This window comes from Coffea arabica, chromosome 11e, assembly GCF_036785885.1.
Source record: "Coffea arabica cultivar ET-39 chromosome 11e, Coffea Arabica ET-39 HiFi, whole genome shotgun sequence".
Taxonomy (NCBI): domain Eukaryota; kingdom Viridiplantae; phylum Streptophyta; class Magnoliopsida; order Gentianales; family Rubiaceae; genus Coffea; species Coffea arabica.
Window position 1 is genome coordinate 10,599,267 of NC_092331.1, and position 18,108 is coordinate 10,617,374.

Sequence of the window (18,108 nt, forward strand, 5' to 3'; positions counted from 1 at the left end):
TCTTGAACAAGAACTCAAAGAAATAGGATAATCGATGGCAGAAGGAAAGTCGAAATGTAGGATATTCTATTGCCTTTGAAAGTGCTCTAGGAACATGTCCTTGGTGGTTAGTCTCGATCGCATGCATTCGCAAGTTAAGACTTTGAACCTGTAATGGATTACTCAATACTCCCTCCGTCCCAAAATTTGGGTCGCTTTTTGGGAAACACACTTTTTATGTACAGTAGCATAATGGGACACATTTATCTGATTATTCCAATCGTGCCCTTTGTTGTCCGTGGAGTAAAATAACAAGCTATTGGGTGTTGGGGACCACTGGCCATTAAGACATTTGACTAAAAGGCAGACAAGTTAAAGTAAAGCAAACATCCGTTTCCAACTCTAGCTATTCCTCTGTATACTTGGGTTTCATAAAATCAACAAGATCAGTTACAGAAGATTGACAATGGAAAAAGGTAAGATTTCTACAATTCCGTTTATCACTTTGTTGGTGCTTTTTTTTTATTTTCATTTTGTTTTATGATCTTTTGATCAATTTGAAGTAGATAATCTTGAGACTTAACATAATTTAGCTAATCTTTTATTTGGCGCCATTTGTTGTTTTTCCCTTTTTTTCTTGAAATTTGGCGGTTCATTGAAAATTTGTAGATGCATTTTTTTAAGCTTTTTGTTTCTCACGTTTCTTATAAATAGATTTTGGAAGCTGATAATTCTGATGCCTTTATTCTCTATATAATGAGATTATAGAGAGATTCGTCTATTGCACAAATTCTGTTTGATAATATTCCCCAGTGAACATGGATAATCATAGTTTTCAAAATTATGAAATCTCTAGGAAAAAGTTGACAAATCAGCAAAGGCAAGCCATATTTGAAGCATTATTGCAATATAGTTATGGTGGACAACTAGAAAGAGGATTAACCAAAGTTATTGCAACACAGTTCAAAATTAGCACGAGGACAGTACAAAGAATTTGGGAAAGAGCAAAGTCTTCAATCATTAATGGAGGCTCGGTTGACATCTCTCGCAGGTTTCCTAAGAGGGCAGGACGCAAAAGGTTAGAGATAGACTTCAGCACTATCATGGAAATACCTCTACGGTGTCGAACAAATATTCGTTCTCTATCAACCAAAATGAAAGTTGCCAAGTCCACTCTTCATCGACGAATAAAAGAAGGTGTTATCAAAGCACATTCAAATGCATTAAAGCCTCACCTTACTGATGACAATAAATTGGTAAGACTCAAATTTTGTTTGTCAATGCTTCAACAAGAGAGTCTTAATGATGCACCTATTTTCGAAAACATGTTCAATATGGTTCATATCGATGAAAAGTGGTTCTACATGACTAAGGAGTCTGAGAAATACTACCTACATCCTGAAGAAGAACACCCTATGAGGACTTGTAGGAGTAAAAAGTTTATTGTTAAGGTTATGTTTCTAGCTGCAGTTGCTCGACCTCGCTTTGATTGTTCTAGAAACAAGCACTTTGATGGGAAAATTGGAATATTTCCTTTTGCCTTCAAAGAACCAGCTAAAAGGAATAGCAAAAATCGTGTTGCTGGTACTCTAGAAACAAAGCCTATCCTATCAGTGACCAAGGAAGTGTATAGAAGGTGCTTAATTGATAATGTTTTGCCTGCAATTCGTGCTAAATGGCCACAAAGTGATGTTATCAGCCCTATCTTCATCCAACAAGATAATGCAAAACCACATATTGATCCAATGGATGTTGAGTTCATAGAAGCTGCCACAAGAGAAGGTTTTGATATTCGTTTATCATTTCAACCACCTAATAGCCCTGATATGAATGTTCTTGATCTTGGGTATTTTAGAGCCATTCAATCACTCCAGCATCAAGAAGCACCTAACTCTATTGACGAACTAATTTCTGCTGTTGAAAAGTCTTTCGATGAATTATCATCTGAAAGTCTCAACAATGTGTTCTTAACCTTACAACTATGTATGCTTGAGGTGATGAAGAATTGTGGAGGGAATAATTACAAAGTTCCACATATTGGGAAGCAACGGTTGATAAGAGATGGAAATCTTCCTTTGCAAATTGGATGTGATAAGGAGCTTATTGACAAAATCATCCATTATCTACAAGCATGAATGTACTGGTATTGGTTAGAATTTCCATATTATTTAAACTTTGCTAACTTCTAAATTATGATAAAGGTAGTGATAATGCTATCTAACTTATGATTGATTTCTTTTTCTCTATTTTGTTTTGAAGGTATATCAAGTCATGGATCAAGTTTCTGGACTTGGATTATGCTAACGCTTTTTGTGCAGAACAAGGGACTTGACTTTTGCTATTAATGCTTTTGTACAAAACAGGAGACTTGACTTTTGCTAGACTTTTGCTACTAATGCTTTTGTACAAAACAGGGGACTTGACTTTTGCTAGACTTTTGGTACTAATGCTTTTGTACGACTTGGCTTTTGCTAGACTTTGCTACTAATGCTTTTGTGCAAAACAGGGGGCTTGACTTTTGGTCCTAAGTTATTTTTGAGGGTTGCTTATAAGATTTGGTTGTCACTCGAATCTATTTTAGGGGCATAGATTTTGTATTTTGTTGATTTGTATAGACAACCATGAACTCTTGGAAGCAATGAGCAGTAAATGTTATTTTAGTCTTGGTGCTTTCAAATTAATGCCTTGCTTGGATGTTTAGGATTTCAACGTAATACGCACTAGTTGATCATTTTATTTTTTCTTTGATATTTTTTTCACTCTATTTATTTGTTAGTTTGATACTAGAGGCAAATTTAAGAGCAAGAACACAAGTTATAGGACAAATTTTACCTTTTCTTTTTTCACCTTTACATTAAAAAAATTAAATAGTGATAAACAAAAGGGTAAGGAATGCATCTAGCATTCTTTATTTGTTTATCCAAAAAAAAAACTTGATTTGTATTATTGTAAGAAATTTGTTCTTTTGTTAAAAAAAAAAAGATAGAAAGACAAGAAACGAAACTTTCATTGCATCTGCAAACACTTGTGTAGCTTGAAAAGAGTAAAGAAAAGAAAAAAATGAAAAACAAGGAAAAAAAAGAAAAAAGGAAAAAAAAAACAAAGATTTGAAGTGCAAGAAAAGAAATGGAAATGAAAAACACAAAAAAAAAGCAAGGAAAAAGAAGAAAAAAGAAATAACAAAGATTTGAAGTCCAAGAAAAGTAACGGAAATAAAAAGAAACGCAAGGAGCTAAATGTGTTATGGCAGGGCCCATCATAATTGTTTAGTGCAATTTTGACTTTTCAATAGAAGGGTATAATTGGAAAGTAATTTTAAAAGTAGTTTGACTTTTTTAAAGTGACTCAAATTTTGGGACAAGTAAAAAGTGGAAATATGACATTAACAATGGGACGGAGGGAGTATATTACAGAGTAGGAAGGAAGAACGAAAATAGAATTCACTATTTAACTGAAAATTCAAGTCCTCTATTTATAGGAACATAAGGATATAGATGCATGTACCATTAGAATTACAAGTACATGAATTTAGTTCCATAAATTTCAAGACGTACATGAATATAGTAATGAATCTAGGAGGGAAGTGAATGCAACCCTAGGGGAAAAATGAATGGACATTCGAAAACACTTAAATTTGAGGCACAATTTCCAACATTATTACCCTAGGAGTTTTCTCAAGACATTCAGATGCTATATAACCTTTTTCATTGCTAAAATAACAAGTACAATTTATCCTAAGGTTATTCCTAAAAAATTTTCTTCCTAACATATTTCTTTGTTTGGTACAAAAATGCTTCTTTTTTCCCTTTTTCTAAACCTAAGGTGCCCTTTTTTTTTTTGGTAGGGGCTTCATGAATCATATCCTATTTCCTAAGATTCATAAAGAACTTTGTCACAATTTTTTTTAAATGGTCCGCATATTGTCATTCATAAATTTCTCTCCATGGCAAAGGTAGTTTATGAAAAATTTGTTCTGCCCAATGAGCCATGAGTTGTGACCTTAATTGCCATAAATACTTCTAATAGAATTTTACAAAATCAATGTATTTATTGACGTCACATATTTTGCTTTTATTTTAGGCTAATTTTATTTATTCATAATGCTTTTCAATTGAAATAGCACCTCCAAATCCTTCTCTTATTTAACTAGCGAATTCTGTCAAAGATAGTTTTAGAATCATTATTTTACTATGATTTTAGCCTTTTTTGACTGTCAAGCTAATCTGTATTTTTCTCCCAAACTCTTAACCAATTTAAAACATCTCCTTGTACAATTCCACTTATGTAATCTAAAAATTTTTCTTGTGACCAATCATTTTTGGACAAAAAACTTGAGCGACAGCTAAACTATTGGTCTAGTCAAGTTTTGGCCTTTCAAACAAATTTTCTTCACAAGTTGACCGCTAAACTAACTAACCGGTGCACTTGTGAACATTGCGTCGATTAATGCTCTTAATCTTTGAAATATGCACAACATGTGGCAAAGTGCAAGAGTAGTTTTGTCTACCACTTGTGCGATTAAAAGCAAAAGTATGCCACGGATAAGCAAAATCTATTTCTGGTTATCAGCAACTCAATGCATTGTGGAAAGAATATAGTAAAAAACAAACAAACAACCCAATATTTTTTTCACAGATAAAGAAGCAGGACATTGACATGCTCATTCGCTTAAAATTTTGCAAAATTTACACAGCGAAGCCTATCAAGAGCCGAAAAATGGAAAGAGACTCGCCTAAGTTTTCCACTACTATTAAAATAATAACCTCAATGAAGGTAGATAGGGGGAAAAAAATGAAGAAGGCCTTTTCTCAGCTAGAGACTACGACTTTCAGACTGCAAATATCCCATTCTGTGTACTTTTGTCATATACCTGCCTGACACACGATTAGCCTCGACAACTTGCATCCCAAAAGTTCATGGTTTCATTGCTAGCTTGATGTAGTGAGAAGAGAACTTCCCAACGCATTGCCATTTTCATGAAAGCTCTTAAAGATGGGCTGAAAAGCAAACATCGAAATTTTATCGAGCTTTCATAGACATTCCAAATGAAGATGCTATGGAACAAATAAAGTTGCAGTATTTCATTGGCTAACGTATTTATCAACAATTTCACATCCAACCAACATATACGAGCTAAATTAACTGAAACACAAGTAACTCGCAACTATAAAAAACTGATTATTCTCAATTTGCAACTGAAAAGAATTCTACTATTTCTGACTCAAGTTCTAAGACATGGAAACACAGAGAATCCATTAATCATGAAATTCTAGGGTTTCTGAGATTGATATAGTTTTAGTCTAAAGTGAGAGTTCCATCTATGGTTAAAAAGGCCAAGATGTGAATGTTAGCATCAGTTGGCTGTATGAAGATTGACAACAAAAGAATAAATAAAAAATGGACACGGAGCAACACTTAGTTAAACGTTAGGTTGAAGTTTCTAAGTCACAGAGTCGGTTCATTTAGACAAAGTTTCAACAGCTAAAAAATATGTATGCCCAAAATTCCATACATCACAATAGTTCGACAACATGATATTGAAGCTGGAAATTGCCTCGAAGAATGATAAGAATATAAGGACTATAAGAATAATCTACAAACTAGAATCTTCTCCTGCATTGTTTGCCTATACGAGTAAAGTAAGAAGTCGGAGGCATTTAACACATGCATAATTGAGTTACTTCCTCTAAGAATGATGTCTTGAAGAACAGTCATGTATATCAACAAAAGACAGCAGCTAACTTCAATATCTAATTTTAACATGAAAAATGACACAAAACCTTCCGCCATCGATCTCAACTTGTTAGTCATTAGATAATATGGAAAAAATATTTGTTACATTTCACAAGGCATCTACTACTCTACCATGACATTCAGAAATGTGCCATGCTCATAAGGACACAAACAAGAACGGGAGAATGTGCACTATCAATGGCAAGGACAAGCAAAACCCTGGCCTATGGCCTGGCAAGGGTGGCTTGTCAACCCATGTTTGTTCGATAATATTCACTCCAGTAAACCCACAACATAATGGAAAAATTTTACCTCTTCTCCACTTGCACTTGAAAGTGAAAATGGTTCTTCTTCCCGAATCCCACCATTGTCCTCAAAAATTCTCTCCAAATCCTGGTAAGATATAGATAAGTCAAACAGTGTTAGAGAGAGAAAAAGATTTTAATTACAAAATCAAGTAGCTCCAGGAAACCTAAACAGGTCACTGAAGCAAACTAGTCCCTCTATCAGGATATTTTGGTCAGAGTTGGGGAAGCCCTCTCTCAGCAGTCCGAAGAGGTTGGTTTCAAATTTCATCCTCAATTGTCATTACATTGATTGATCTGTTCTGCTTGAATGGTGTGATTTTTGGGCGTTTGTCTAGCTCACTGTAGTTGTTTAGGTAAATACTGGTAGTTGTCCAAAACACCCCAATAACACCCTAAAGAGCACCCAATCAGGCCAAAAAGAGGCCATCCAAACAGACTCCCCCTATGTGATTTGAAAACTCAAAAATTCACGTTGCAGCTTACTCTAGTGGAACCATATGTAAATGTCCCAACATAGTCTTGGTCCACATGTAAATTTAAAAAGAAAAAGGGGGGGGGGGGTGTGTTTGTGGGGGACATTAGCAACAACATAATCTGCAGACTGTATGAAAAACTCACACTTCAGAAGTGACCCAAATTATTGGACATTCTACAATGACCTTGTTGCTGAAATACAAAACCACAATGTTTTCTACCCAGAACAATGAGCTTCCAATACAAAAATCACTTCTCATATCACAGACCCAAAGATAAGTTATCAAAACTCAAAATTATGCCTTAATTATTATCAGTGATTTCCGTACCACCATGTTGACAAGCATGTCATAGTTGTGCAATGAGATATCAAGTATACAACCACACAGAGAGACATGCATATATGCATACAACATATGTTATACACACGAGGCACAGACACAAACACACATACATCATAAAACCATACGCAAGTAGGTATTTCTTCATACAAAAATATGCATACTCAAAAAATTCAATAGCTACAGGAGAAACAAAAAAGATTTAGTAGCCCCTGAAGTATTCAATTGCTATCAGGCATACTTGGTGCCTTAAAAAAATTAAGAACAGTATAACTGAAGTAGCAGATTGTACCATTAACCAATTTGAAGGCCTCATTTTAGGGCACCAAATACTTAAAGAATATATAAGCTCCACTATACAGGTCTAGAATATCTGCATTTCTTTGTTGTTTAGGAGGTTGATGAACACATATAGTCTTCAGATAGGAAACAGCAGACACAAAACAGCAGTTTAAACATTTCCAAAATCAGATTGGCACTATACAGGTCTAGGATATCTGCATTTCTTTGTTGTTTAGGAGGTTGATGAACACATGTAGCCTTCAGATAGGAAACAACAGACACAAAACAGCAGTTTAAACATTTCCAAAATCAGATTGGCACAATCACATTCAGGCCAAGATATGTCAACCAAAATAAAATGCAAATTGGACTTGGGTCTCATTCAGGTGAGCTGATACATATGCATTCACTTAAAATTTTGAACAAGATCCATATCTACACATGGCAGCTTGGTCTAGGCATGAAAACTGACAAGCATAAACATAAAGCAAGTCAGTCAGAAACGAAATGACCACCATAAGAGTAGGAACCTCATGAACAACAAAACAGGTATATCTAACAGCTTCATCAAGCACATTCGATCATGAATACAGCATAAGGATTTTTAACCTTATTGAGTGGCACTAACTAGCCCATGGTTGTAGGTTTCAACATGCATGCATAAAAATGAAAGGAAAGAACCTGCTCACATGCTCACAAACAAGTGCTAGAAGGTAACAGACTACCAAATGGTTCCTAACAATTTCTTAAAGCAGATTTTCTAAGACATACAAAAGGATAATGTAATTGTATACCTAAAATCGATGTTCGCAAGCAAATAACCAGGTACCTTACCTTTCCAGTCAAGATCTCATATTCAAGCAATTCCTCCACAATTTTCTCCATCACTTTGCGATTTTTTTGTAGCACTGATTTTGCTTTGTCATATGCTAAGTAATAGATCTGCAAAAAAAAAAATACAGTGTCTCCCTCCAATGATATCAGGCATGACAAAAGGAAAAAAGGGAACTTAACAAGACAATAAGTTACGCCGTGAAACAAAATCAATTGGATAATCAGGTAATATAGCATTTAGAATTTTGCATAAGGCCTTTCTAGCATCCTTTGTTGACATGAGAAGTGTCTTCATGGTTTCAAGGTGCAAAATGGAAAAGCTGCATTGACATTTGCTGCAAATACTTAACTAGCATTGATGCAGTCTTCAATGTTTTAAAGGTCAAGCAGCTCAAATTCTCATGTCATGCTTGAGCTCATTTTGTCAGGCCAGGATCCATCTGAGAGCATGTTAAATGGACACAGTTTCAAATTCAACTAGCTAAGCATCAGGCAAAACCATTTATCTCCATGCCTCGTATTAGTTGGCCCTAAAAAACTACTCCTTAGCGTGATCTTCTCAGCCTTGACTTCTAGTTTCATTGTTCTTCATTTGTGAGAATATTAGTGAATTTCAGTTAGGTAACAGGATAAAAAACACAAACACATCTACTGGAACTCCAAATATCAAGTTTTTCACCAACTGCTAAAGCCATTCATGTATAAAGAGCAAGCTGAAAACTTTCAACGACCAGTTAGCATACCTTCTCAACTTTAGCAGCCATTTCATATTCATAGTTGTTACCCATACTCAATGCTGTCACCTATAATATTAAACAGAAAATAATCAAGATCTGCAGCAGTTAGTCATTATACAAAAAGTAAATGAATTTTGTTAAATGTATTTTTCCTGTAAAGTAGAGGCTTTTTTTTTTTTTTTCCTATTGCAAAGTAGAGACTTGAGGATGAAATCTAGTTAAACTTTGGTGAATGAAGGTTCCACCTTTAAAGTCAAGGAGACTCTTGAAAATGTCAAAAGTGACAAAAGCAAGCAAATATCAAGCAGTCTTATATCCTACCACACATGTTCAGGTACCAATAGTGCACATGGTTTGAGGTTTGCATGTCACAGCTAAACTTTTTTTCCTTTCTATGTCATACTCATGACTCTATAGGCGTCATTGGCATCAGTATCAGAAACCAAATATTTCTAAGGAATAATTTGACATGCTGTGAAAACAGCGATCCTAGTAAAACAAACTTCTGCTTTTACGATATAGAAATAGTAAAACTGATTGATCTTAACCTTTTTCTTCTTGTATCTCTAAAATGGGAGGATACAGGCACTACTTGTTACAGGTGTTTTGATCAATTTTTCCACAAGGAACATTTTGGTAAAAAGTCAACATTTTTGCTTTCTCTTGGAAGTCAGAACTGAACAAGAGTGACAGGGAAGAGGAACAGCATATGTCAATGAAACTTTTCTCTCTTTCATTTTTTGTGCTTTTCCCTTTTCCCTCTCTCCTTTAGATGGTTGAGAACTAGTGATGTGAAGCAGAGACACCAGAGAGAGAGAGAGAGAGAGGTGAAATCCAGAGCTTCTTCTACATTTGTTGGGGTACTAACATGTTGCACCCGGAAAAGTTAGGCTTGTACCACTTAGCTCCTGCTCTCTGTGACAATTTGGACCCTACACTTCAATGCCGTCCACTTTGCCCAACTGGCATTAAAACGTTACCTTTTGAGTGTAATGGCACTCCTTAGCAGCACAAGTAATCATGTGAGGGAAGATAAGCGTAAATAACAATGAAAAGAAAGACGCACTCAACTTTTACATTCCCAATAAATATCATAATATAAATTCTAACCCTGCTTGGCAATTATTGTACATGCCAGGTGCAAAAGCCCCATGTCCAAAGTCTAACCGAAAGCAAAATCGTGGCAATATCTTGAGACTGCCTGAAAGCAATTTCCACCTTCCAAAGCTTGTAGGCAGTCTAATGTCAATACAGCCTTTTAAAATAGCCCATTACAACTGCATTTCCAAGAGCTTGGACTATTGAGTCAAGATCCTCGAAGGCTTCAAAGCTCCAGAGGCTAAGATTGGAGAGGCTAATTAAAATTCTGCACCAACCTTTCCATGCTTACTCACTCCATCGTATGCATTATGTGCTACGGCTAAATGTCTGCCCTGATATACTCAATGCAGGGGAGGTAGATGTAATGACATTTTCAGCAAACCTAACCTTGTAGGACTTTGCAGACGAAAATATCATCATAAAACACAATTGGCTCAACGAAATCATTGGTTCTTTCTAATCCTTGAATATAAAAGAATTAAGGAGCTGGCTTTCATTTGCTCAATAGATTGTCATTACTCATTATAGAAAATTGTCAATTACATACTGTAACCAACTACCAGACTCAGAAGCATTACTCTTCAAGTGCAATTAGTATCACATAAATCTCATCAATATTAAGGTATTTAGACAGAATTCCTATGGTGTATCATACCAGAGCAAAATCTAAGACAAAATTTTCATTTTTTTAACTTTTCTTGCATATTTTTACGTACTCATTTAAAGCTTTTCCACATGTTTAGATCATTGGGGCAAAAGAGTAATAACTTGTCCATCTAAATTATTGGTTATAACATGCGCATCTTCTAAAATTTTAAGAGCTTAGCTAAATGCAAAAGAACAACTCAGACAATAGATATTTAGTCCCCTTCTTTGGACATAATCTGATATCGGTCCCTCACATTTCAAATTGACACAACCAATGTCTTATTCTCCTAAATGCTTCCAGTCTTAGAGGATTGACAGCAGATATACAAAAATTGACTATCCTTGTCAACTGATAACAGAAAAGAAAATGAGTGTACGGGAAGGCAAAAGAATATATATTGTTTACCACTCTTCTTTTCAGATAAAGAGACAAATCTATATTGTTTATATATTTCCTGACTTGGCTGAAGAAAGGAAGGAAAAGAGAAAAGTGAAGAAAACAGATGGAGAAGATGGAATATACCGCATTGCCATGATGGTAAATCATTGGACTGTCATCTGGCCCCCACCCATACTGGATCACCATCCGTGTAGCTATCTGTTGAAAATGAGCAATTAGATACAAACTTCATTCTGTTATTCATGAAAGGAATATATTAAAGTAGACAGGAACACTACCTCTTGAGCTTTTTTCAACTCCGATGAAGACAGTATATTTTCTTCCCCAAATGGCAATAGCAGCTGAGAGGCTATATATGAACCAAAGCAAAATACAAGTTTCTTTTCAAGATAAGCTCTTGATTCCACATTCCCATTCAGGGAACCTTCACTTCTAGCTTTAGTAATTTTTGTGCACCCAATTCCCTGCATGAATAAGCACTGATGTTTTCGGAATTGTAATAAAGACTTCAAGATCAGATAGTTTTCCACTTGGGTGTGTGCTTTACCAAATATTACTAATAACAATGATAATGGTCTTAAACTAAAAGTACAAAAACATAAAAAATGTCTCAGATGCCATCACCTAGTAAAGATATGTCAAAGGAAACAATAATCCATAAAATTCCGCATCTACTTTTTACAATTTGACACAAGTGACATCCTTAATGTTCATCAATCATCAAGGAAAGAAATTAAAGATTGGTCTTGCATTGTGTTTGATATACAGAAAAATTGGAATAGGTACTGTAAACAGATATCTTGGGAGGAAAACATCTAGTCACAGTATTATGAGTGACCAACTAATATTTATAGGAGTACAAACCTAACGGACTATTTACAAGAATACTAATATTCTCCTAACAGGTACCATGTATGAAATATCTAGAAGAAAGCCAAAAAGGTTTGACATTAAAAAGTTTATCAAAATTGTAAATCTAGAAGTGGATAATAACCGGTTCAGCTAGCATTGACAGACTTGACCCAAAAAAAAAAGAAAAAAGAGATAAAGAGGGGAAAAAATAGGTAATTTTCATGTTTTTTAGAGTGTAATTAATTGTTGGATCATGAAAAGCAAGGCTAGTACACAAGCCCTGGCACTAAAGATCAGAAAGATGCTGCACTTTCCAAAAACCAATACTGGATAAAACTATTACTTATTAACTGACAGCTGATTATGATGCTGACTCTTACAGAGGCCTAAGATAACGTAAGTGCACCAAGCACCAGGCATTACACCAATGAGACTCACACAAATGCCTAAACGTGATTATCTATTTTTCCCCCTCAACTCAGATAATTGACATAGTTTAGAAAACTTCATTACTCAAGAAGTCTGTGCATGGTAGTTTCAAGGTTGTAAGACTCAAACTTCCATTACCAGAACTAGAAAACAGAATGCCACCATACATACGACATAAAAAGGAGACTGGACATATTGATTTCTTGTTCTGTGGGAGAATTATGCTCATTCTTCTCCCATATACGAATGAATATGAAACCAAATAAGCTACCTCCCAAGAGAAAGGTTCGAGCCATAGATTATCAATGACATCAAAGTTTGGCAAAAGAAAAGCAAGCAGCCCACGACCAGCAGCCCAAACAGCATGCGGTAACTTCGTTTCCCTGGTCCACTACAACATGAACAAAAAAATAGAAATTATATTAAATATATTTCCAGATCCTGAAGAATAAACTGGTAGGACATGCTCTAGTCATTAAAAACCAAGCTTCTTAGAACAGTGAGCACCCAATAACTCAAAAACAGGGAGGTGTTTGTTACGTCACAATGAACCGATATAGATAAAAACAACTTTAAGTACTCCCTCCCATCTTATTCTTCTTGTCCAATTTATGTCCCCAGAATAAGTCATGGTTTAACGAGTCAAAGAAAATACCAAAGCTTTCTCATTCTATGCCTCATATACAATTTGCAAACAATAATCTTACAGCAAGAAATAAACAATAGAACAACAAATAACCATTTTAGTATAGGGGCATCGATGTAAACTTACTATTGCAAAATTAAGTGTCTTAGTCAAATTTAGATTTTCTAAAACTGTCTGCAAAGGTTGCCATGACATATAAAATAGGACCAAGGGAATGAGAATCTACACCTTTCTCATCAGTATTAAGCGTCTTTCATCACTAAAAAAATGAAAAGATGACTCAGCATGTTCTTTTAGATAATACATTTTTTATTCTGTCACAAATAACAGGCAGGTCATTAACTCTTGTGACATTTAGATTCTCCCAACATAATTCAAATGATAAGGAAGTAAAGTTTTGCACAAGAAAAGATACAATCATAACCATTAGCATATCAACTCAAACTTCAGATTATTGTTCATCGCGTACTTCTCAATGTGAAAAGACATCCGATTCTAGATCTAGTCACTATTAGAGTTGGTTCTTAAAAATGAATAGATAAAAAGGGGGCAACGAACATAAATGGCCTGGTCTGCTTTTGGCCATTCAACTATTTCGTGTTTCACCCAGTCAATTGGTAAGCGATATAGTTTAGGCACTGTGAAATTCAAAAGTTATCAATGATTCCACTCATCAAGTTTAAGGCTATTTATGTTATCTAAAATCAAGAAGCATAGAGAAAGACATCCCCTTCTTTGTCTCATCTTCTTCATCAATGTGTATGTCTGTCATTCTTCTTGTTCATAATTTCTTCAGCCCCATCTTTGGTGTCATCTTTCAAGTCTCTTCTCTGGCATCACTTAATCAGTCTTGGCATTAAGAAGTTCATTACCAGAAAAAGACAGAGTACATCACCATCGGACTAAATTTATGATAGTGCAGAAGCAAAACATAAAGGTAATTGGACAGTCAACTACTTCTGTATAATAGCCAATAGTTTGCCAACTTCATCACTATGCCATCCTATTAGAAAGTGACATCACCAACAGGCTGGTCAGACTTCTTTAATGCCACAAAATATGGTGTTCATTTCAATGATTATATGCTGTCAAACTGGCAGACACGAAACTAAGGGAAAGTGGGAGAAACTAAGGTGTGGAGAATGGGAATGAAGACTCTAGACAGGAAGTGGGAATTCAGTCTTGAGGCCTTGGGTCAACTTGAGGGAGCACGAAGGGAACTAGTGTGAGGGCAGAGATGTCAGATAAGGACATTATAATGGACAGAGAAAAACACACAAACAAGAAAAGGGGAAAAGGAAAAGACAAGCGGTGAATTCTTTCCTCCCCCTCAAGGTTCTATACATCATCCACTTTCCCCTAAACTCGAGGGAGATAGTGGAGTTGACGGCTAAAATTAATGGAATGGCCTTACCTATGACACTTTTAAAAGTTAAATTAGTGATTTGAAAACTGAACTACTTTAATTACCAAAAGTAGTCGATTGAAATAATTTGGTGTCCCATATAAGCTTTCAGGACCAAGAAAAATAAAATAAAATTAAAGCAATAACTTGTCCCCTGTAACATGCATTAAACTTTACCATTTCGCCAAAAAAGAAAAAGCATTAAATGACTATTTTACATCTTTTTCATCACCACATATATGAAGTTCCATTGTGTCATGGAGCAGTTTACCTTTCTAGTCGAGTCTTCTCTGATTCAATCAGTATTCAGAAAAATTTATAACCCTTATAACAGCAATGATGACAACAGCTAAAGTTTCAAAATAGTAGTTCAATTAAAAATACAAAAGCTGTGAATTCTAGTCAACAAGCATTGCGGAGCAGTGAATCCAAAAATGCTTATCAACTATGGTTTACACTATACAGAGTCCTGTGTACAGCAAGATAATCTTGAAGTTGATTTCATTCATTCAACAGAAATTGCTAGAAAAAAGTTATAAGAACATCTTTTTAAATTCTACAGAAAGATTAGTTGATATTTTTGCCAAAGATTTTATGGGTTCATGCTTGCAACATACTCTGTCATAACTAGCAGTTACCATCAGGATAAAGGTGAGATTGTCCCAGAGTACCAGAGTTGATTAAGTCTATATTACCAACCATGGTTTGAAGTGCTATTCGTTATGGCTGAAAGTTCATCAAAAAGTGTCGTGGCATCCACTAATGTTATGACAATGGTGACGCCTCAAATCACAAATTGGAAGTTGAACGACCCTAATTATCAACAATGATCAAAAGCTGTTAAGATTTATCTAACAGGCTTAGGAAAACAACGACATCTCACAGATGACTCTCCTACGGAGGATAACAAGAGACTAATGTGGATTCAAGAGGATGCCCAAATTCTTGGAGCACTATGGAATTCTATGGAGTCACGAATTGCTTACATATGTTCTTATTATGAGACAACAAAAGAAGTTCAGGATTATGTCCAGTTATTATACTGCAGTAATCTTTCATGGATGTATGATATTTCTTTGGAGTATTTTTAGTTGCAACAAGATAACAAGACAGTAACTGAATTCTTTGCCGATTTCAAGCGAATTTTAGAAGAATTAAATATTGTAATGCCTCTCTCGAGTGATGTTACAGTTATGCAAAGGCAAAGAGAACAAATGCTTGTGCTCAAATTCTTGGCCGGCCTTGGGCCAGAATTTGAACTAATCAAATATCAAATTTTAGCAGGTGAACAATTACCATCCTTTATAGAGGCGTATGCTCGTGTCTTATGTTCTACATCTAAGGATAATAAATAGGGTGATGGTGCTCTAATTAATGACAAGTCTACATTAGTTGCTAACAACAATCGAAAGAGAAACTTAGTCCTGGATGTGAGCAACTTAGTTTTGGATGTGACTCTCGTGGAGGAAGAAGTAGAGAGGTCGTGGAGATCGAGGCACCCATGAGTGTACTCATTGTGGTTTGAAAAATCACACTCATAATACTTGTTGGGATTTAGTTGGAAAACCTCCTCAATTTGCTAATACAGTTACCACTAATCAAGCTGAATCCGGTTCTTCAACATAAGGGTCCCAGAAGACTTTTACCATATCCGAGACAGATTATGTTAAATTCCTGCAGCACCAAACTGCAAATCACGCATCTCTTCCCTCTGCTTCTTTAGCACAAAAAGGTAATGCTATGATTTGTCTCTCCACATCCTCTAATTCTGACTCATGGGTTATCGACTCCGGGGCATATGTCAAGTACCTCTAGATATTTTTCTAATATTCAAGAGTCTACTTGCTTTGCTCATGGTACTTTACCTGATGGATCTACAACTAAAACTAATGGACTAGGCAATTTAGAAATTAACCCATCTCTTCCGCTATCTTCGGTTCTTTATGTATCCAATTTGCCTTTTAATCTAATACCCGTTAGTAAGCTTACTAAATTTCTACAGTGTTCAGTTATTTTTTCTCCTGATTTTGTTGTCATTCAAGATTTGAAGACAAAGAGGACAATTGGTGGAGGGCATGAGCATAGTGATCTTTTTTTTCTAAACTCCAATGGTATGATTGCGTGTCCCGTTACTGTTTCTCCTCTTGAAATTCGCTGTCGTTTGAGTCATCCGTCTCTACAAAATTTGAAGGAGTTGGTTCTTACTTTGAATCAGTTGTCTTCATTAGAATGTGAGTCTTGTCAGTTAGAAAAGCATCATCATGTTTCTTTTATCCCTAGAGTTAACAAACGGGTTTCTGAACCGTTTTTGTTAGTTCATTCTGATACTTGGGATCCTAGTCACATCATTTTCAAGTTAGGCTTTAAATATTTTGTAATCTTTGTTGATGACTTTTCCAGAATTACAAGGGTTTATTTAATGAAAAATCGTTCAGAACTATATTCCATTTTTTATGCATTTGTTACAGAAATAAAGAATCAATTTGGTGTACCTATACGTACAATTCACAGTGATAATGCGAAAGAATATTTTTTTCGCTCCTTTTGATACTTTTATGTCTAAGCCCAGTATTATTCATTCGTCTTCTTGTCGTCACACTCCACAATAGAATGAAGTTGCTGAAAGAAAAATTGGACATTTAATCGAAGTTGCTCGAACACTTTTGTTGCACATGCATGTGCCAAAATAGGTTTGGAGTGATGCAGTTTTAACTGTATTTTAATTAATTAATCGCTTGCCATCTAATATTTTTGGAGGCCAATTAACTCACTACATTATTTTTTCTCGTGAACCTATATTAAAATTACCTCCTCGTATTTTTGAATGTGTGTATTTTGTTCATCAGCTGGCTCCCGAGGTGGATAAATTAGATTCTCGTGCTATTAAGTGTATTTTTTTAAGATACGCATGAGCGCAGAAATGATATAAATGTTACAGTCAAGATTTAAATCGATTTTTTACCTGTGTTGATGTTACTTTCTTTGAGTCCACTCCTTATTTTATGGAAACAAAGTATGCCTAATGAGTTAGAATAGTGTTCCTCTTTTTCTTCTCCTGTTTTACCAGTCCCTTCATCTTTATTACCTGAGTCATACAGTCCACTAGATTTCACAACTCGGTTATCTCGTCCTAATTTTCAAGTTTATTCTCGTCATTCCGTAGTTGTGAAAGCTCCTAATACACCATGTGCTTCACCAATTAACTCTCAATCTTCAAATCCAGGTATGACACCCTTCTGTAAGTTAGATCTTCCTATTGTTTTACGCAAAGGTAAGAGGCACTGTACTTCTAATTCTATTTCTAATTTTGATTTTTATTCTCATATCTCTCCATCATATTCTTCTTTTGTTGTTTCACTTGATTCTGCATCCATTCATAAATCTATTACACATGCTCTCAATCATCTTGATCGGAGATTAGCCATGTAAAAAGAGATGTTTGCTTTGAAGAAAAATGGTACTTGGGATCTTGTCCCTCTTCCTTTTGGTAAGTCTGTTGTTAGTTGTAAATAGTTGTACACTATAAAAGTGCAGCCAAATAGTTCTATTGATAGATTAAAAACTCATCTGGTAATTAAAGGATATATTCAGGTGTATGGAATAGACTACTTAAAAACATTTTCTCCTGTTACAAAGATTACCTCTATTTGTCTTCTTATCTCTTTAGCAGCAACTTATAATCGGCCATTGCATCAGTTGGATGTGAAAAATACGTTTTTACATGGAGATTTGGAAGAAGAGGTATATAAGGAACAACCCCTTGGGGTTGTTCAGGGGGAGAATTCGCAGTTGATTTGTCGTCTTAAAAAATTCTTATATGGATCGAAACAATCTCCTAGGGCTTAGTTTGGCCAATTTAGTAATGTTATCATGGAGTTCAGTCTAACAAGATGTGTAGTAGATCACTTTGTGTTTTATTGCAATTCTAATGTTTGTAAG

At 35.2% G+C, this 18,108-nt stretch overlaps 2 protein-coding genes across 6 annotated transcripts in view; one reads left to right on the forward strand and one right to left on the reverse strand.

The window, feature by feature from the left end:
- The first annotated feature begins 192 nt into the window (after positions 1-192).
- Positions 193-2,639, forward strand: LOC113719144 (uncharacterized). 4 transcript variants are annotated; one of them, XM_027244224.2, is made up of 3 exons: positions 193-455; positions 836-2,122; positions 2,239-2,639. In XM_027244224.2, exon 2 carries the CDS (start codon positions 1,083-1,085, stop codon positions 2,112-2,114), a length of 1,032 nt encoding a protein of 343 aa, XP_027100025.1. In that variant the 5' UTR covers positions 193-455; positions 836-1,082; the 3' UTR covers positions 2,115-2,122; positions 2,239-2,639. The 4 variants fall into 4 exon arrangements, with proteins under 4 accessions (XP_027100025.1, XP_071927818.1, XP_071927819.1 ...); XM_072071717.1 differs by having other exon boundaries at positions 942-2,122; XM_072071718.1 differs by having other exon boundaries at positions 1,031-2,116.
- Positions 2,640-4,574: 1,935 nt separating this feature from the next.
- LOC113719143 (probable inactive ATP-dependent zinc metalloprotease FTSHI 5, chloroplastic) overlaps positions 4,575-18,108 on the reverse strand; it is a 38,191-nt gene continuing 24,657 nt past the window's right edge. Inside the window, exons 13-19 of one of the 2 annotated variants that reach the window (XR_011824988.1) lie at positions 12,390-12,509; positions 11,116-11,301; positions 10,961-11,035; positions 8,695-8,754; positions 7,952-8,391; positions 6,025-6,105; positions 4,575-4,976 (exon numbers count right to left, since the gene is read on the reverse strand). Coding sequence is in view for 1 of the 2 variants with exons in the window: in XM_027244223.2 (XP_027100024.1) it covers positions 4,908-4,976; positions 6,025-6,105; positions 7,952-8,059; positions 8,695-8,754; positions 10,961-11,035; positions 11,116-11,301; positions 12,390-12,509 (699 nt within the window). In the remaining variant the exon portion in view is untranslated. The remainder of the gene's footprint in view (positions 4,977-6,024; positions 6,106-7,951; positions 8,392-8,694; positions 8,755-10,960; positions 11,036-11,115; positions 11,302-12,389; positions 12,510-18,108) is intronic. The other variant, XM_027244223.2, reaches the window with a different exon arrangement.